We start from the raw sequence: 19,446 nt of genomic DNA, 5'->3' as shown, positions 1-19,446 counted from the left end.
TGTGTTACTCTTACTCAACGTATGGGGTCTAAGTTATAAGGATTAGTTGAACGCGTTGGCTGTTCAACGGGCTGTAAAATCAATGATATTGTTATATGCCAGTAATAAAATACATGGGACCCGCACCTTTTGGGGTGGGGCCATAAATTTATTACTGGCAAGAGGATATCGGGCCGGGTCGTGGACCTCGTGGTTGCCGTTGGTCTCGTCTTTGAAGTGGAAAGGACGACTTCAATGGAGTAGCAGAGCAAGCTAAATGCAGTTTAGCCAATCCTTCCTGAGAGTTGTCTCGGACATGAACCCACAGAAATTAAAAATTTTGAAGCTCTAAACACGGAATTAGTCGCTTGACATTTCCACCAACGTTCCGGTTTCGCCCATTCAGATAGAGAACAGGAGAGAGAAAGGGAGGAAGGAACCTCTGAAACTCCCTCTCTCTCTCTCTCTCTCTCTGTGTTCACCAGATCTCAACTACCGTGGACACCTATTTGATTCTTCCCTGTATTCTTCCATTCTTTTGGTTCATTTGAGCTCGGAATAGTTTAATTGGTCTATTTGTGTCTTGACAATACGCATTAGGGATGCCGAATTGGGAGCTCAAAAACTGTTGTAAGCATGACCAGGTCGTGTTTCTGACGACCGTAGGAATCTGTACTGTTGCAATCCTCGCGGTATGTTTTAGTTCATTTCTTTCATGTTCATGGGTACTCCTATTTTTGAGAAAAAGCTTCCTTCTTTTCTGTCATTCTGTGTTTGAGTTGGTGGTGCGTTGGGGCCATTGGATATGTCTAGAGTCTAGTAGATTTTAGAAATGGAGTTCTACAGAAAGGCAAATGGTTTTGATTGAATAATTTTCTTCACGAATAATCCTTCTGTTATTGTATTCACATTAGTGGGCGTGGCATTATGTTCTTAGTCTTTCTTGTTAGCTTAAATTCACAAAGAATTGGCAGCCGTTAAAACTAACAGTAATTGATTTACTGTGAAGTGCTTCGGGACTTCCTTCTGAGGTTTGGAGCTTTCACATTTGTTTTCCTTCATTAGATATTTTGATATTGAGATTCTGTATTTTCTTTACCAGTAGATCAGAGATCCAGGACAGTAAGTATATTAGCCATAATCTAGTTGGATTAACACATGGGACGATTGCGGGAAAGAAATTTCAGACGGTCGATCTATCTTCTTATCAGATTTTGAATTTATGGCTGTGTTATTTGTTTTTGTTGTTTGCTAACATTTCTTTGATTTTATTTCTGTTTGGTTCCTTGTAGCTTTGGAGGACAATATTTTTGACACCATTCAAGCTCATCACTGTTTTTCTCCACGAAGCAAGTCATGCTATTGCTTGCAAACTAACATGTGGTCATGTAAGAACCTATATCTCTTCTGACTTTCCACATACATAAATTGATAAATTATAGATACATACCGGCAACATGTAATAAAGAGACTATATTTTCTTTTTCAACTAATTAATAGCCACCATTTATATACAATAGATTGTGTATGTGTTTTTGTATTTAATATAATTAAATACATGTATGTGTGTATGTATCGAATGAATTTAACATAATTAAAAATGTATTGTGCACGTGTGTTTGTATTTTTACTTTATTTAGAAACATGTAAAATTGTAAATACATATTTCTTTACTGATGAAGTTCCTAGGCCACTGCATTTGTTTCTAGATAATTACTGATTCTAATAACTATTTGACCTATCACCTGTTTTCATATGGTATTCCAGTTAGTTCTAAGATTTTTAACTGTTCAATTCCAATTAAATTAGCAAAGCCATACCCCAACTATTTGGGGCCAGATGCATGAGTTTTGTTTAGCCATTTGACTCTGTCATGGGCTCTAAGATTGAAACCTGTTAGTTTTCTTAAACCTCCCAAGTTTTTGTAGATTTAGGAATTTGAGTCAGAAGCAGTGTTCTGAAAATCATAATCCTATCATAAATTGTAGAGAAAGTTAATGGAATCGTAAATCGTAAGATTATTTCTATTTTTTATAAACTTGCTAAAAATTTAAATAAAGATATATGAAAAAGTTAAATATGTATAGAAAAATGATTTTATCCTATTTTTAATCCATAACTACCATATACGCACATAAAGCAATAGAATTTACCACATATATTAATAATACAAGCCTAAGATGATATTATCAAGTTTGACTTGAAGGTCAAATAATCCACATATTGGCTCTTTAAAATACATATAATAGAAAATAAACTCAATGTCTGGTCTTAAATAACGTATATAAATCATTTTCTAGTAAGGGCTTAAAAACAAGTCTCCCTTGACAAAAATAAATATAAACAAAAAATGACAAAGTAGAGAACTAATCCTTAATTGAACTTATTTGAATTGTAGTAAATCACAGGAATCATATAAATAATAAGATTAATGAATCAAATTGTAGGATTCAAACAAAAATCATATGATTTTGAAAAGGATTTGGGCATAAGATTCAAATTGGAACCCTTGAGGTTCATGATTCAAATTGTGAATCATATCATAAATCATAAAATTTTTACAACATAGAATCAGAAGATAAGCAAGTGTAACACCTCAGAACCTCTCCCCATTCGTTTTTCTTTTGGCCATTTACCTGGACCTGTGTTCTTTTATTTCCCAGGTTAGTGAGATAATGACATTTTATCCTTAAAAAGATAAAATTTGAAGGGACAATATTGTCCCATCATGTGCTGGCAACTTTCCCCCCAGGCGTGAAAGTTATTTATCCACCTGGGAGAAGAGCAAGTGATACCCAAGTTATTTACCCACCAGGACCAGGTTAGTGATACCCAAGGAAAGTAACTTTTCCGTGGGTCCTACAAGAATCTGCAAAAAGAATGTGGGATTGTTCCCATTGACCAACTCCCCCCCCTTACCGAAAAACAAATGTGTCCTTCAACATATCCACATTTTCAAAGAACAAATATGATCATCCAAATCCATAAACCTGAACCAATTGATTGTGGGTCAGTTGGTGGGATCTCCGGCTGTTTTTAGCAGAGACTGGATCAAATCCCACTGCGACCAGGGTTTGGGGGTTAAGGGTATGGGGATGGGTTTTCCCTGTTATGTAGCCCTAAGAACTTGAGTACGAAGAAAAATCCATAAGCCTGGATCTATTGGGGAAATAAGATACCGCTTTTGGCAGATTGGAAGAACTATTATCAACAAATTCTAAAGATTCTTTAGCATTCTTTTAGTACCCTTTTCCAAACCCAATTCTGCTCATTGATCAGTAGTATACCTTTTTATATTTTTTTCAAGTTAAGTTTTGGCTCTAAAGTTCACATCAATCAGTCAGAAAATTCCAACAACTCACAAAATTAATCAATAAAGCCTTATTCTAACCTTTTGGTTTCAGCTTGAAGGATTCAAATGAGGTAAAGTAATGGTGATACAACACCCTTTGATTCGTTCCAATGTTTTAGAACATGGAGACGTGATGCAAGGGGTTCCACCACTTAGGGGCATGAGTCATAATTCAAATGCTCTAGGCACACACTTCACATGCTTTTTGAAACATTGGTTCTTTCTTTCCCGTTGAACGCTTTTGGAGACATAACGTTTTCAACTGCTTTATTACAATGAAGAAAAGTGAGAGATTAATTTTATAACCCTGCTAGAGTTAAAGCATGTAGTTACTCTGTAAAATAACTTTGTTTAACAATATTATCCAATTAATCAATAATTGAAGCCTATTCTGAATTTTTTTTTTCAATTGGTAACTTAACAAAATTTTATTAATACTGCCGGAAGAGATCCATGTGGTGCATGGACTGGTGTTAAAAGTTGCCCATATTTTATAGGGGAGTTATTACATTCAGTTTCCTAATTAAAGGGAAACTGAATTGATTATGGGTGAGTTAAAATAGCCCCATATTTAATTTTTATTTTTTTTAAAATCAAAAAGAAAACAAAACAAAATCTGAGGGGTTGAGAAGCAATAAGAGGAACGGAAAGAATAAACTGATGTGGACAACTGTAGATCAAGAGAACAAAATGACCTTTTTAAACATTGTGCTCTTTAGAGTAAGACAAACATCAAAAGAAGACAGAAGCAAACCTTAGTGCTCCGTGATATCTTAAAATTTAATCTGGTTCTTCCTTTGAAGTGCATATGAAACAAAACCTAATCCATGATGAAGGAGCTGATATCTTTTCATATCCTGTGCAAAGGATGGGACTTTTCTTCAAAACTTCTCTGATTCCATTCTGTCCATATGGCATATGCCCCATACTGTAGAAAAATGGGTGATTCTCCACAAAATGGCACCCTTTGCTTCAAAAGGAACTCTTAACCATCTCTTAAGGAGTGATTCCTCACAACTCTTAGTGAAGCCTAATCCTCACTTTTCGCTGACTACAGTTCTCTTCCATCATTCCATTTTACATGGCCCTAATCTTCTATTTTGATGAAATTACCAAAATAGCTCTGCTAGGAAAGCCAACCTGCATCAATTAGATGGGTTTCTTCTGTCATTTCACTCTATATAGGACCTTGTCTTGAGGTACAAAAAAACCATGCTAAGAAAATAATAGATATATAGATATACCCCATGGGTGTAAAGTTAGAAACTATACTGATTAACACTCCCTTCGGTGTCTTTCAAGATACTTGTACAACTCACATGGTACAATCCTTTTATTCAAAAATTTCATACAAAGAATTAAGTTACAATTAAGAGTTTTGTTGTTCCATTTGTCTAACTCACCTACAAACCAATTATGGTATTGAATAGGTTACTAAACAAAATTGTATGAGTTAAAATAATTTTGAGGCTTAGTGGTGGGGGATGATCATAATTTAGACATGTTGGCAGATATAGTGGGTTGAAAAGTTGGGAAATTGCTGACAAAGTATTTGGGAATGCCACTTTGAGAGAAATGCATATCTAAGAAGATTTGGGAACTAATGGTGGAAAGAATGGAGAAGAATCTAGCATCTGGAAATCAGAGTATTTGTCAAAGGGTGGAAAACTAACACTAAGCAAAAATGTTCTGTTTTCTCTCCCCACTTATCTACTGTCCCTGTTCCCCATCCCAACTAGTAAGGCCAAGATTTTGAAGAGGAAAATGAGAAATTTTCTGTGGCAGGGGTGGAATGAAGAGTTCAAGTTCTACTTAGTCAATTGGAGTTAAGTCTGTAGGCCAAGAAAGGCAAGAGGTTTAGGGATAAGAAAATTAAGAAATTTCAATGTGGCTTGCCTAGGGATGTGGTTTTGGAAGTGGAATGAACAACACACATCATTGGAAAAGAGTGATATTGGATAAATAAGGTTCAAGGAATTCAAACTGGGAGCCAATTGAATCAAATCTTTCTTATGGATGTGCAGTGTGGAGGGGCATGCAGAAAGTAACAAGGGATTTCAAACAGGGGATAAAGTTGGAAATAGGAGATGGGTCAAGAGTTAGTTTCTGGCAAGAGGTATGGTGTGGTGGTTATCCCTCTCAAGAACATATTTCCAACTTTATATGAAATTGCTCTCAACAAGGAATATTTGGTATCGGAGGTGTTCTCTCAGGAAGGAAGCGTGGGAGTTTGGAATCCTATTTCTAGAATCTGGAAATCAGAGTATTTGTCAAAGGGTGGAAAACTAACACTAAGCAAAAATGTTCTGTTTTCTCTCCCCACTTATCTACTGTCCCTGTTCCCCATCCCAACTAGTAAGGCCAAGATTTTGAAGAGGAAAATGAGAAATTTTCTGTGGCAGGGGTGGAATGAAGAGTTCAAGTTCTACTTAGTCAATTGGAGTTAAGTCTGTAGGCCAAGAAAGGCAAGAGGTTTAGGGATAAGAAAATTAAGAAATTTCAATGTGGCTTGCCTAGGGATGTGGTTTTGGAAGTGGAATGAACAACACACATCATTGGAAAAGAGTGATATTGGATAAATAAGGTTCAAGGAATTCAAACTGGGAGCCAATTGAATCAAATCTTTCTTATGGATGTGCAGTGTGGAGGGGCATGCAGAAAGTAACAAGGGATTTCAAACAGGGGATAAAGTTGGAAATAGGAGATGGGTCAAGAGTTAGTTTCTGGCAAGAGGTATGGTGTGGTGGTTATCCCTCTCAAGAACATATTTCCAACTTTATATGAAATTGCTCTCAACAAGGAATATTTGGTATCGGAGGTGTTCTCTCAGGAAGGAAGCGTGGGAGTTTGGAATCCTATTTCTAGAAGGAGCCTGAATGATTGGGAAGTAGATCAATGGGAAGAATTGACGCAAATCCTTAATACATTTAGGGTGGACAGTGCAAGGATGAATAAGAGAATTTGGTTAGGGGATAATTCAGGAAATTTCAGTCAAATCTTTTAATAGCAGTCTGTGTAATGTTGAGGAGGTTTCTTTCCCTGAAAATAGGGTCTGGAGATCAGTTGCTCCGGTGCTCCCCTCAAAGTCTTTCTTTGTGTGGGTAACAGTTTTAGGGAAGTGCTTAACAGTTGACAATTTATCAAAGAGAGGTTTGATGGTAGAACCCAGTAGATGTGTGCTGTGTGGCAACAATTCTGAGGAGGTGGAGCATCTTTTTCTGCTTCACTTGGGAGATACAGATGAAATCTCTGAGGGTGCTTGGAGTTCAGCTGTGTTTCCCAAGGAACTTGATGGATTTGCTAAAGATCTAGAATGTGGGTGGTTTGTCAGGGAAAGGAAGGATTGTTTGGAAGGTTGTGCTGGCAGCAATGCTGTTGTCAATCAGGAAAGAAACAGGAGGCTTTTTGAAGACAAGTTCAGTTCAGAAGAGAGAGTTTTAAAAGGCAGTCGTGGTAGGATTTACTCATTGGTGGCGACACACAAGTTTTTCAAGAATATTCCTTTCTGCTCTTTTTTTGTCATAGCAATCTTTTTTGTATGATTTGATCATTTGATGAATAGTGGTTTTGGGGATGTATAAGGTTAATACTTGCCTTGTCCAGTGCCTTACCGGGCAAGGTTTGTATACATTTTTAGATTATTTAATAAAATACTTCACCATTCTCTCTCAAAATTTATATGCTCAAGAGTCAAGACCCTGCAACTAGTAATGTTTATTTGGTGAAATAATTTATGATGTTTTTATTGGTTTTCTATGCTGTTCTTCTACAAGTACAAACAATTTTTGATGATTAGTTCCACTATTTGATTAGGATTCTCCCGACTCTATGGTTATAATTTTATCTGTCGGCTCTAGATTCTAGAGTTGCTTCTGAACAAGGATATTCTACTTAAATATGCAGGTGGAGGGGATCCAAGTTCATGCAAATGAAGGTGGAGTTACACAAACTCGTGGTGGTGTATATTGGTTAATTTTGCCTGCTGGATGTAATGTACTTCTGTCCTTATCTTTTTTTGGTCTCATAAGATCTCATTTCAGTTTGTTGGAATTTCATTTGCAGCAATGCTAGATTTGCAAAATTCATGATTGGGCCTAGTATCCTTAACTAGTTAGTTTTCTCGGATCCATCTAAAATTTAAGTTAATACCATTCTGTATTTGTTATTGATTTTTTTAGTGGCTTTAAAATTGTATGGAACTTTCCAGACATTGGTTCTTCATTTTGGGGAATGGTTCTTATACTGGCATCTACAAATCTTCTAACTGCAAGAATTGCTGCTGCATGTTTTGGTATAGCCTTGCTTATTGTACTATTTGTTGCTAAAAATGTGAGTACTTCTTATATTTAGATTATTGATAAGAGTCTCTGCTAAACATATTTTTCCTATCCTATGCAAATGCAACATTCTGATGTTATTTTTCATAAAACTTCTGAGTTTCATGCCTGCCTGTTTACTTGGCTTCTTGATCATCTTTGGCTTATTGATCATCTTTTTCCTATTTAACAGTGGACACTTCGAGGACTTTGTATTGGTAACTTTTTCAAGCTCTTGACAACTTTTGCTTTCTCTAATATTCATAGTTTTCAATAAAATACAAACACAATTCTAATGTCTTTACTGAACTTCCCAGGGTTTATCATTTTCCTTGCCGTAATTTGGCTTTTACAAGAAACGACAAAAGTCCGCATTCTTAGATACATCATTATGTTCATTGGTATATGCTTTATGCTTATGCAATTCCTTTTCTTTATGCAACAGACTGCAAAGTGTTTTCTATTTTTGTTTTTCTGGAAGAAAGTATGTTGACTGTATCAATCTGCACATTGTAGGTGTAATGAACAGCTTGTTTTCAGTATATGGTATGTATCTTCTACTAGGATTTCTTTCAGGTTTCTTTTGTTCAGCATTCTGAGGGTGGGCCTTGGCGCAATGGTTGGGTCATTCCATTTTGACCTGGGTGACCAGGGTTCAAATCTTGGGAACAGCCTCTCTGTATGTGCAGGGGTAAGGCTGTGTGCATCTGCCGCCCCCCAGACCCCACATTGGCGATAGCCTCATGCACTGGGCTGCCCTTTCTTTTGTTCAGCATTCTGGAATTGAACCAATTGATCAACCCTAATTTGTGGGTTAGCCATCTAGTTCTGTAACGCCAAATTATGTCCTGTACCACCTGTATTTATGCAGATATATATGATGATCTAATATCCCGAAGAGTTCACACCAGTGATGCTGAAAAATTTGCAGACCATTGTCCATGCCCTTGCAATGGTGTTGCATGGGGAGTTATCTGGTGAGCGTTTTCCCTTGCCCTTGCCCTTGTTTGTTGTAAATGTGTCTCGATTGCCTTAATAGTTCCACATGTATGCAGCTTCCCTCCCTAGTTACAAATATTTCATCCTTCTGGAAGCTAATTTATATTTAAATCTGATTACAGGGGATTAATATCATTTTTGTTTCTCTGTGGAGCCATGTACCTAGGACTTGTCGTCTTGTCTTGAGGTACCACTTGCTTACATGATCATTATTTTATTATATTCTTACATGCAGAACCTGCTATGTCTTCAATGAGGTAGTTTTGGGCTTGAGGATCCTGAACCTCTCTAGTCAAAATCTCAGGTGTCATTTTATAACAGCTAATGTGGTTGAACTGAATGACTTGTTGCTTTGTCTTTTAGTGGATAAGTAATGAAGGAAGAGATTGTGAACTCCTTAATGGCTGGAGCTGAAGTTGAGTTGATTAATATGCTTGAATATTTTATTATTTAATTAGTTTATCCACTAAAACACAACATATTCAATCATTATCAAACAGCCCCGAGAAATTCCAATAAATCCGAACTGCTGGAAACTGTGCATGAATAATGGACCCAGACTCAGATTATCAGCTCAAAAAGGATATACAAGAGCTTCAACCCACAATGCCATGAGTCAAGTCAGCTTGGAAAACATTTCAGACATTGTGATCGCATTCTCATCCATAAGCCTTCTATTGCATGTCCATGTTCAACTTGACACTGATATTCAACTTGTGGAACAATGTTATTAGACATTAAGGAAAATAGGAGATCATATGGAATTTTTATATGGATACTACTTGAGCCAAAATCACGTCAGTTGATTTTAGCAGTAAGTTGCATCAAGAGATTTAAACCTTATTGAAAGGTACTCAATATCACATGCAACCACTTAATACTGTGGTGCCGGGTTAACTAATCTCATCATCTTAAGGGCCTAAGCCAATGTGCATCTTCTGGCTTACAGAGATTTTGAGCCTCTTAGCCATGAAATCAATCATACAAGTCATACCAAGGAGGCAATTGGGTGACGACTCTTGTTAGCACTTGGAAGATCTCACTTGATAGCTATCTCTGTATTCCCCAGTGTTTGACCTCCATAACCTTAATCCACTCTTAGCTGGAGAACTGCAAAGCTACCCAAGCCCAAAGAGAATTATAGTAGGCCTTGTACAGAAATTATGATGTTTTCTTTTATTCCTTATGTTTTTAACTTTTTATTATGTACATCTCAGAATATCAGCTCGTATTCATTAGAAATCATAATACCTCATGTAGCACTAATTGCTACAGGTTCATTCTTTATTAACCTTTGCCGGCAGTAGATCTCTGATTCACTTCCCATCCAAAAAGATTTATGCTAACATTTCTACAATTCTCAGTTGAGCTTGAGTATTTACTCTTTTAACGCATGACCATGGAATTACAAACATTATTCAGTACATTGCAACCAGTTTGGCTATAGAAAATAATACGAGAAAAGGAAGTGATAGAACATAAACCATACGACCATCTGCGAGACCCTTCTTTCAATATTAAACATTTTGTTCAAGTGAGTTTAGTCAAAAGAACAACAGGAAGGAATGCTTGTGATGTTGCCAAATTGCCATTGAACAATGAGCATCCTGATTTTAGAGTTTGGAGTCTGAACGTCTACTTGGCAGGATTACAGAGTGAACCTTAAGTTAAAGGTTCATGATACGTGCATGGACAGATGGAAGTCAAAATAATAATATTTATCCATTTATTATTATTATTATTATTATTACTATTATTATTATTCGAGGTAATAAAGATGAGAATATAATAAAAAATAAAACAACGTGCATTTGCAAAATAAACAAGCAACCATTGTGCATTTACTATCAGTTTGCTTACAAATTGAGCAGAGATGTGATTATTCATGCTCCAATTGGGCCAAAAGCATCTCTCTTCTGTCAACATATTACCCATTTATATTGGTAATTAGTAGTTAGTACATGCAACTAAACACGTAAAAAAGTAGAACAAAGATATACTCTCTAGTCTCATCCAAAACCATCAATCAAATGAATAATTCGAGCCCTTAGCCGTCAGTCGTCAAAAGATGTCTGAAGCCCCATACGATACATTGAACTAGAATTTCAAAAGACATCTGAAGCACTTTGCCATCAAATGAACAACTCCATTTCACTATGCCACCTTAGCATAAATTAGCTTAAGCATAAATCCTTCACAAAGAGTAACATAAATCAAACCTGTTAACCTCAAAAGGTGTAGAAACAAATCAAGTTTGCTTTTCTTCAGGCAAGACTCAAATCAAGAAGTTGAGTCCCCTTCTATTCAAAAGGCTTCCCAAAGAAACTCGAGCAGCTGCATCTAGGAATTCTTTCCCTTCTGGAAAGAGAAAAGCAATAAACTTGCAGGTTTCTAGCTATCTAGCATGCGTGAATAGAATCCCCCTTTCAGGGGAACGTTTCTTCTCATCATACAACATAACAGAAACCTCCAGATCATCAGAGAGTTCCCCAGCAAGAGGGTGGATTTATATGTCCAAATCATCATCTGGGTCCTCGTCTGAATCTGGCATCTCATCATCTGAATCACGAATATAGTGTATCTCGCCCTTGCCACAATCAGCTTCTGTATGAATTTTTTTAGTGGTTGAAGCTGGTGTACTCAGATTATTATGGCCCTCTGTGAGAGATTTTCGACCATCATAAATCTGCATGGATTTACCGTTTCCTGAAAAAGAACAAGATAGTAGCCACTAACTAAACAGGCAGTATTTACCACAATAAACAACTGCGTTCAGAACTCAAGTAACATATTTCAATCAATACCAACCAAAGCTAGACTTTGGAAAACTCAAATTCGGATTGTGCAGCCATACCTTGGTGTTCAAATGGAAGTACGACCTTTGCCCTGTCAACCCGTTCCTTCTCTGATAGCTGGAGATTGAACTGCACCTGTTGAATAGAGCATCTGTAAATATTGAAAACATACAAAATACAAGTATAGATATCCCTATTTGAAAATGTGTGCAGCCAAAAAAGCTACGGATGTACATGGCATTTGGGTGCAATTGAATATTCTAAATTCCAACCACGAAAGATAATCTAACTGACCTTCGGTAAAAGGCTTTGATCAATCATCCCATTTCCCGAAGAAACAGTAATGAACTTAATGCCTCCTTGCTCCACAAGAAATTCTTCAGACTGGACATGACTTTATAAATGTTAGATAGCACAACTTGAAACCAGTCTAATATGATAGATTTTTTCATTTTATGTGAAGAACAAGGCACAGGCAAGAGAGAGAACCATCAATTTAACTCTTCCATTTCTACGCTTGAACCGAACATGGAACTTTCCTTTATTAGAATTTTGTTCAATCCACAAAAGCTTCTCAAAATGTCCTCTCTGTTCATTTGGTGATTGACCAATTGGCTCTAAATTAGCAACCATAGAAGACATATATTCAAGAGCTGCTATAGCCTTCATCTCATGAAGGTCTGAATGGATCAACCAAAATACACTTGAAACTTGGTCTGCAGCCAAAACAGAAAAGCAGAATCTGTTTCATTAGGTGTCAGATTAACATCTTAAAATAATCTCAGTTGGGGAAATTTATGGTGTTACTAGAGACCTAATTGGTAGGATCTCTTTGCACTAATTTCCGTTGTTTCTAAAGTTATTCCCACTAAGTCCTAAATCTAGCAAAAGACCCATTTTTTTTACTACATATTTTATCAGTAAAGAACAAAAATAAGTTTCTTTAATATTATTTCTCGTGTTATTCTGATTGAAACTTGGCTTCCTAGAATCGTGTTATTGGAAACCTAAATGGATAAATGCTTAGTTAAATAAATATAAAAATGAAAATAATTTATCAAAAAAATATATAAATGAAAATAAAAGAAAATGAGAAATGTAATTTTGGAGTTTATTTGATTTGTATGAATGTACCAAAATAAAAGAAAAAAAGAACTACGTCATCTTTGAAGTTTCTCTTGAACAATAATATTGATCAATAAAAACTACCTTTGGATATCTAAAATCATTTAGAAGTAACTAGGCAGAAGTTGAATACAAAGAAGGCCTAGGGCATTGGCTCTCATTGGAGGAAATATTTTTGCATAGATTTTGGTTCACTATTCCTAATTGCCAGCAAAACTTTAGAGGCGCCCATATCATGGAAATACCAAATTCATAGATGATCACAAGGATCAAATAAAAAGTTCTAAATGATATAAATTTAATTGCCAGTTGAATGCATAACAGAAAAGAGTGTAAAAAGTCAAAACAAAGTCCTAACTTGGCAAACAAAGAGAGTGATGAGCAATACTACCAACAACTTAATCTCTAAGGGTGCCCTTTAAGGAATTTGAAAGAAATCAATATAGAATAAGAGAAAGAACCAGAAATCTTGATCTGATTCAGTTTCTTGCCGAAGATATGTATAATGATCGGAATGCAGCATCAAGTCTAAGAGTGACCACTTGTGCAAAAAAAAAATAAATGCTTATGGTTAGGACCATACCCAGTCTACCCCTCCCAAGACCACAGATAGCTGGGACCAACATTGGCTAATGGCCTTTCATATGTATAATAATTAGACCTCTGGCTATATTGAGTTTCTTATCCTACTACTTCTATGGGACCTTTCAAAGGCATATCAAAACTGAGCCTGATACAAAAGGTATCTAGTAAAAGATGAAAATCGGTAAAATGAAGCGAACAGGCAGTGTGATAGTGAAAATTCTTTATCAATCCGAGGAAAATGTTTTTTTTTTTTTTGGCATCTATCTTAGGGAAGCATACCCTTGGAAGTGGTAATTAGTAAAACAGAGAGGCAATTGCTTTTTCAGGCATCCTGATTGTCCCTTGCTTCTCTGATGTGTGAAGTAACCATTAGTAATTATATAGACTATCAGATAAATAAACAAGGATAAGCTCTTCCGTTATGCCATGTTAGCCATGGCTAGTAATCAGTCCTCTCCACACTCCCCAACCCACTAAAATAAATAGGGGTGCAAACGGATTGGATTGTGATCCAATTCAAATTTGAAACTGATCCTATTTCAAATAGGAATATCTGACAGATGTTCCACTGTCAGATACTTTGAATCAGGTCGGATAAAAAAAATAGGGTTGGTTATTATCAAACTTGAGTTGAGCTGAGCTCAAACATATGAGCTTTTGAGTCAAGCCAAATTCGAGAAAATGTCTCTAGCTCAAATCGAGCTTGAGCCCAAATTCGAGCCTGATGTTGTTTTGTTGAGCTGAGATCAAATAACTAGATACTCGGCTCGACTCAACTCGAATCCACCCCTATTATTTATAAATATATTTATACATGCATACATTATTTATAAATATATTTATATTGCATTTTGTAATTTAATGTTTTATATTATTTATGTTGTTTTCTGAAAGACATGTATACCCCATTTTGTTTGAAATATATATGACAAAAAAGGTTGAAAGAAATGCTTGTACTTCTTTTTTTTTTTATATGTACTTGTATTCTTCTTCTTTTTTTATATGTTCTTGTATTTTTCTTCTTTGTATAAACTGTTTTTTCTTTTCTGTTAACAATTTGTTAAATTTTTACAGACCTATGGGTAATTAAATCGGATTGGATCAGATTCAGATATCTGACATCCTTAATTCGAATTTGGATTAATCTTTATCCACCGGGCCAATGGATCAGATCAGATATAAGATTTATGCATCGGACCGAATTCAGATATACCCCAATTTGAGTCCAATCAGATCTGTTTGCATCCCTAAAAATAAACACCACTACCAAATAAAAGAAGAAAAATGATAAGTGAATGTATCCTACCTTGCACATTATTATAGCTTTGATTTTTTTTTTTTGATCAATTATAGCTTTAAATTTCATGATTGTCACTATCATGCAGACATGCACATCCAACATGATCTCATTTTCCCCTTAGCTTGATCTTTTTACACACTAATTCTTTCATGAAACTTGTGGTGCTTAGATGTTATTGTTTGCTCAACCCAATTCACAGCTGGCCCTGGCAAAAAGTGGGGTACTAGAGTACAAAAATACAGTATACACACAAACCCAAAAAGAACTTACCAAAAGAATTTGCCTAGGTTGAACTTTATTTTAACTATTTATGAACAAATGTTGGCAATTGAGTTCTAGAACACTTCTTCAGGACTATTGGGAGAAAAATCATATTTGGTGCAACTGTGCAAGTGGCACACCTCTAAGGTAGTTGAGGCCCACAAAGCAATGGATTCCACCCAGAAAACTGGTGATTGCAAATCTCTGAATTCATGTTCTTTTGGATGGTGAATGGCATATGGCAGTAAGGTTATAATACCCGGGTACCTATACATGCCCAGCATACTGGTGGCAAACACAAATATATACCAAATACTGGCATACTGCATGGATACTCTAATAGCATTAGCACTTTGAAATTATGTAAATTGGTATATTTTAACAAATCATACTATATATATATATATATATATATAATAAAATGGTAAGGTATAAGCTCAGAAGTGACACCTTCCATAAAAAACTAGATATGGAAGTATGATATACAGATATAACCAATTATATGAGATACCCATAGCCGTATTCATATCAGAATTTATTTGAAAGAAATAACCACTAAGCCCTGCATTGCCAAGAATTGAAAATCAAGTGACATGCCATCTAAATGAAAGTTTGAAAAATACTGTTGGCCGTGCTTACCAAGAAGCTTTAAGTTTAATAGAGGGACAAAAAAAAATATCAACAGAAGAACATGATACCATGGCTGCGTAAGTTGCTTATAAGGCGTGAGACTGACTGCAGAGATGTATGCCTTAATATTACAGTGACCTGGAAAATATTTCAAGGATCAAGTTATGTCAAGAGAAAGCGATGTGTACCAAGGTAGAACAAGGAAACAGCCGGACAATGTGTCAGATATAATGTTTACACTAAAAAATAAAGTATCCAACATGATATGGCACCCTTATACAGGTATCTAGGTATTATAGATCTCAAAAAGTTATTAGCAAGAAAATATGCTACAGAAATAAATGAACAAATGTCTTCAAAAAAACTAATAAGTATACGAGCAAATGATGGATATTAGATGAAATTTCAAAAGACAATATATGCAAAATATTGGATCAAACTTCCACCAAGTAACAGCCAAAACATCTTTTTGTTTCGAGTACATGAATCTACAAATTTAAGATGCTTAAATAGCTATGCAGTGAATTTGCTTTGAACCAGTAATGGAAGAACTAAATCGGCGAAGAATCCATTAGGCTATGTTTGGTTTGAAGGAAAAGGTAGGGAAAGGAAGGGAAACGTAAGGAAACCTATACAAGGTTTGTAAAGGTTTCCCTATATTTCCCTTCCTTTCCCTACTTTTTCATTCAAACCAAACACAGTATTAAGTTAAGGGAAACTACTTGTTAAGTGAATGATGAAAGATCATGTTTTTGACTTGCCAAGTTTACTTCCAAAAACCCCAGCATGCAGTCCTTTAAGAAATTAAATCCATGGGACATCCAGATTGCCATCTCCAGTGTAAATTACACATGGTATAGAACACCTTGACTTCAATAAACTCAAAAATAGGACACAAATATATGCTTTGTTAAACGTATTAAGAGATATTTAAGTAAAATAACTTAAATCAAGTGTATGAAAACTATACAAGTGCTAACAATATGTGAGACCAAAGATATATGATTACAGAAAAGATCTTGTCTAACTTTAAGCATTGGAATCTTTCTGAAATGTGGATATGGAACAGATTTCAGAAAATGGGCAGATGCCCTTGCTGTGTATAAATGCTGTAGAAACCTCTAAATGCACCTATAGTTCAAAACTATGGAATCATGTCTGCCTTCTAAAGATCAAAGAGTTCACTTGCCAAATGTGACCAAACAGAAATCAAATCTGCTATCAGAAAGCATTTTGATATATATGCCCAATATATTCATCTTCATGCACACCACCAACCTTGGATACTTAAGATCTCAAATTATCTCCTACAGACAGAAGTCTCTTGTATGATTAGAACAGAGAAATGATAGATATTTGTTAGGATTCCAAGTTACCATTTCCAGTTGTGGTCGATCAACATGACAAAACCAAGAGTTTATTGTTCATATACCAGGTTGCAGTAAAAACTTAAATCAGATAAACATGTACAAGATCCTATTCTAATTAAACTCCTAGGGGAAATCATGTTTCTGCCTATATGAGCCTGTCTTACACTGCTGATCTCAAGCCCAGATAAAGGAGGGTTGTGTCAGGTTGGAAAGTGCATTAAAACTCTTGCCTAACTTGTATAAAACTCAATTCAAGTTAGCCAAAGCTTTCACAACTCATTGAGATGTACAAGAAGCCGGGGGTCACAAGTACTGGAGCAGTACTTTGCATGAACTTCTAATTTAGTCCACAAACAAATCTCACATTGCTTGGAAGCTGAAAGTTGATGATAGAGATGTAAGAATTTCATACCACCAAATAACTCAGAGAGACCTAAGGAGAAATGTAAAAAAAGTGATAGATCAGCACTCATCTAGTGTAGGGTGAAGATGGTGGTACACCAAGGAGATTAAACAAAGTGCAAAAGATTCAAATTTCTCCTTATGCTAGGCAAATCAGTCTGCACGTCTATTATGGTTAAAAAAACAGGATTATCTTTTACGGAAAGAAACCCTAACTGTAGGACAAAACTTATGGTTAAGAAAACATAAATGTACTTTTGGTCTGAGGCATGCAAGCAATTCAATGGTCGTATGGGCTTCAAATCACTATGCCCAACCCTGTTGTACACTTAACTTCTGTGCACTGCTTCCATACATGGACTTATAAACAATTATTTGGCCTATGAATGTAGAAAGTTCTCGCAAAATTTTTTGCACATTATAATTCTTCCAATGCTTATGGATCAATAATAAGGACTCATATAGTTCCTAATACAAGAACAAGGCAAGACCCTTCACCACAGCAAACTAAACTGACAAGAGTTCCAAAATGAAATCATTGATTGTATTTTTTATATATCAGGTTTTTGAAAAATTAAACCATGCATTGAGAGGCCATTATATGAGCTAGTCCACATGCAACTATAACCATATTCATATGGAAGATAGTCCAGATATTGGTTTAATAAGTAGGGATCTTAGATTCTAGTTTTAGCTTCTTCCATTATAACATGTGTTTCCTATAGATACTATTCGCACTCTTACTAATAAACTTAAGCTGCAACAAACACGGTTACCAAGTCTATAGCAACTGAAAAGTGGATTTTTCCTTGTTCAACTCCAACCAATCCTGCAACCATAAGTTACATATGTGAGTTTTAAGAAAATAGCAGTTATAAGAGAAAACAAGCTTGGTAATACAACCACAACTCTAGGGATACTTTCTGAAATTCATCACCATGCAGTAATTAGCATAGCAGCACAGACATAGTCTAGAAGTATACCATTCCCAAGTTCAAGGATTACGGAGAGCAGCTTGTCTAGATCCCTGATATCCTTGCAAAGAGTACCTGTAGCTTTTGGAGAAAGCTTGGTAATGCATCTAGGGTCCAGAAGCCGATCCTTCCAACCAAGAGGATCAGAATAACAGTCCACAATCTGAATCCTATACGACCAATTCAAACCACATTAGTAAGCATCAAAAGGAAACATAAATGGAGAAAAACTGTCTATTACAAAGTAAAAGATAAAAAGTGCATAAGTTCATTCTTAACACTTTGATTGAAATAGAAGCTGTCAACACAGTGAAAAGATCGTTTCAATAACCTACGTGATGTTAATACTCAGTTAACCTACTGCTACAATGTTCACTGATTATTACTCCAGAAATTGAGGTAGATATTCTTACAATTTATTGGACGAGGCAACACCAATTCCTCTACTCTTTAACAAATCAGTGTAGAATGACGGATGTCGATTTAATGAAACGAGCACAAGACCTCTGTAGCAAAGTATTATGTAAATTAATTAACTTAAATCGACAAAGAAAATTAAAAGTTGATTTTTAGTCTTGAGTGGAACTAACCGAGCTTGCGATTTTCCAGCAGATATGTTTGAGGCAAGAGAACAAAGAATATGATTGAAGACATCAAGTCCAAAAGCACTGTGCATAGAGTCCTTTATCATGAGAGCAGGAGCATGCTCTCCCTCCAATGCTCCATCTCGCAAAACTCTGCAAATTGGTTCTGCCATTTCTTTCGTCAAGAGTAAAACCTTGTTTTATGGGTTTATTCACTTTATGTTTTACAAACCGCTGGTTGATTTCTAAATGAGAGAGAGAGAGAGAGAGAGAGAGAGAGAGGTGGGGGTGGAGGGAAATAAGAACCCTTGTACTGGGAGTAAGTTCAATGGAACGTCAGTCAGAAGAAGCAATATACACGCTTTGGTAGAAGAATGTAGTCACCGTCGAAGTCGCAGAGAGAATTCAGGGCCTGTTTGGGAGGGGCTTTAGCTTTCGTTAAGCCATGTTTGGTGGAATTCCATTCAAAAGCCGAATAGAAGAGTTAATTAACGAAAATGCAATTTATGTCAAGTGGGCGTTAAAAGCGGGCCTTGATTTATGTGCGCGCCCGCCTACTTTTTGGAGAGCTTTATTTTAGTGCTTTCCCTAAAGGTTCAAAATATCGATAGGCCCATATGGGCCGATATGTATCATTCTGGGACTCCTTCAATATGCCCATACAGCGGGTGTGTCGGGGATCTGATCGATTCAGGGGGTGAAGGAGCTCTAAACCGCCCCCTTAAATCGGTTTTAAAAAAAATAAAAAAAAGGTATCGATTTGCCTGATACGCC

At 36.0% G+C, this 19,446-nt stretch overlaps 2 protein-coding genes across 2 annotated transcripts; one reads left to right on the top strand and one right to left on the bottom strand.

Annotated features, from left to right (window-relative positions):
* Positions 1–241: 241 nt before the first annotated feature.
* Positions 242–9,047, top strand: LOC148863666 (uncharacterized). Its single transcript, XM_088976930.1, has 10 exons — positions 242–671; positions 1,272–1,367; positions 7,235–7,319; positions 7,539–7,660; positions 7,841–7,865; positions 7,965–8,048; positions 8,164–8,193; positions 8,519–8,624; positions 8,769–8,833; positions 9,010–9,047. Exons 1-9 carry the CDS (start codon positions 582–584, stop codon positions 8,830–8,832), a joined length of 702 nt encoding a protein of 233 aa, XP_088833056.1. The 5' UTR covers positions 242–581; the 3' UTR covers position 8,833; positions 9,010–9,047.
* A 1,493-nt stretch (positions 9,048–10,540) lies between these two features.
* On the bottom strand, positions 10,541–19,149 carry LOC148863665 (elongator complex protein). The gene is made up of 9 exons (XM_088976929.1): positions 18,679–19,149; positions 18,502–18,594; positions 18,098–18,258; positions 17,891–17,943; positions 15,411–15,480; positions 11,931–12,157; positions 11,736–11,825; positions 11,501–11,576; positions 10,541–11,352 (listed from the first exon to the last, which is right to left on the bottom strand). The coding sequence occupies exons 1-9, from the start codon at positions 18,843–18,845 to the stop codon at positions 11,153–11,155; spliced, it is 1,137 nt and encodes a 378-aa protein (XP_088833055.1). The 5' UTR covers positions 18,846–19,149; the 3' UTR covers positions 10,541–11,152.
* Positions 19,150–19,446: the final 297 nt, after the last annotated feature.

This window comes from Nelumbo lutea, chromosome 3, assembly GCF_056320005.1.
Source record: "Nelumbo lutea isolate HS-2025 chromosome 3, American lotus-T2T, whole genome shotgun sequence".
Classification (NCBI taxonomy): domain Eukaryota; kingdom Viridiplantae; phylum Streptophyta; class Magnoliopsida; order Proteales; family Nelumbonaceae; genus Nelumbo; species Nelumbo lutea.
This window is presented reverse-complemented; position numbering and strand designations above follow the sequence as displayed.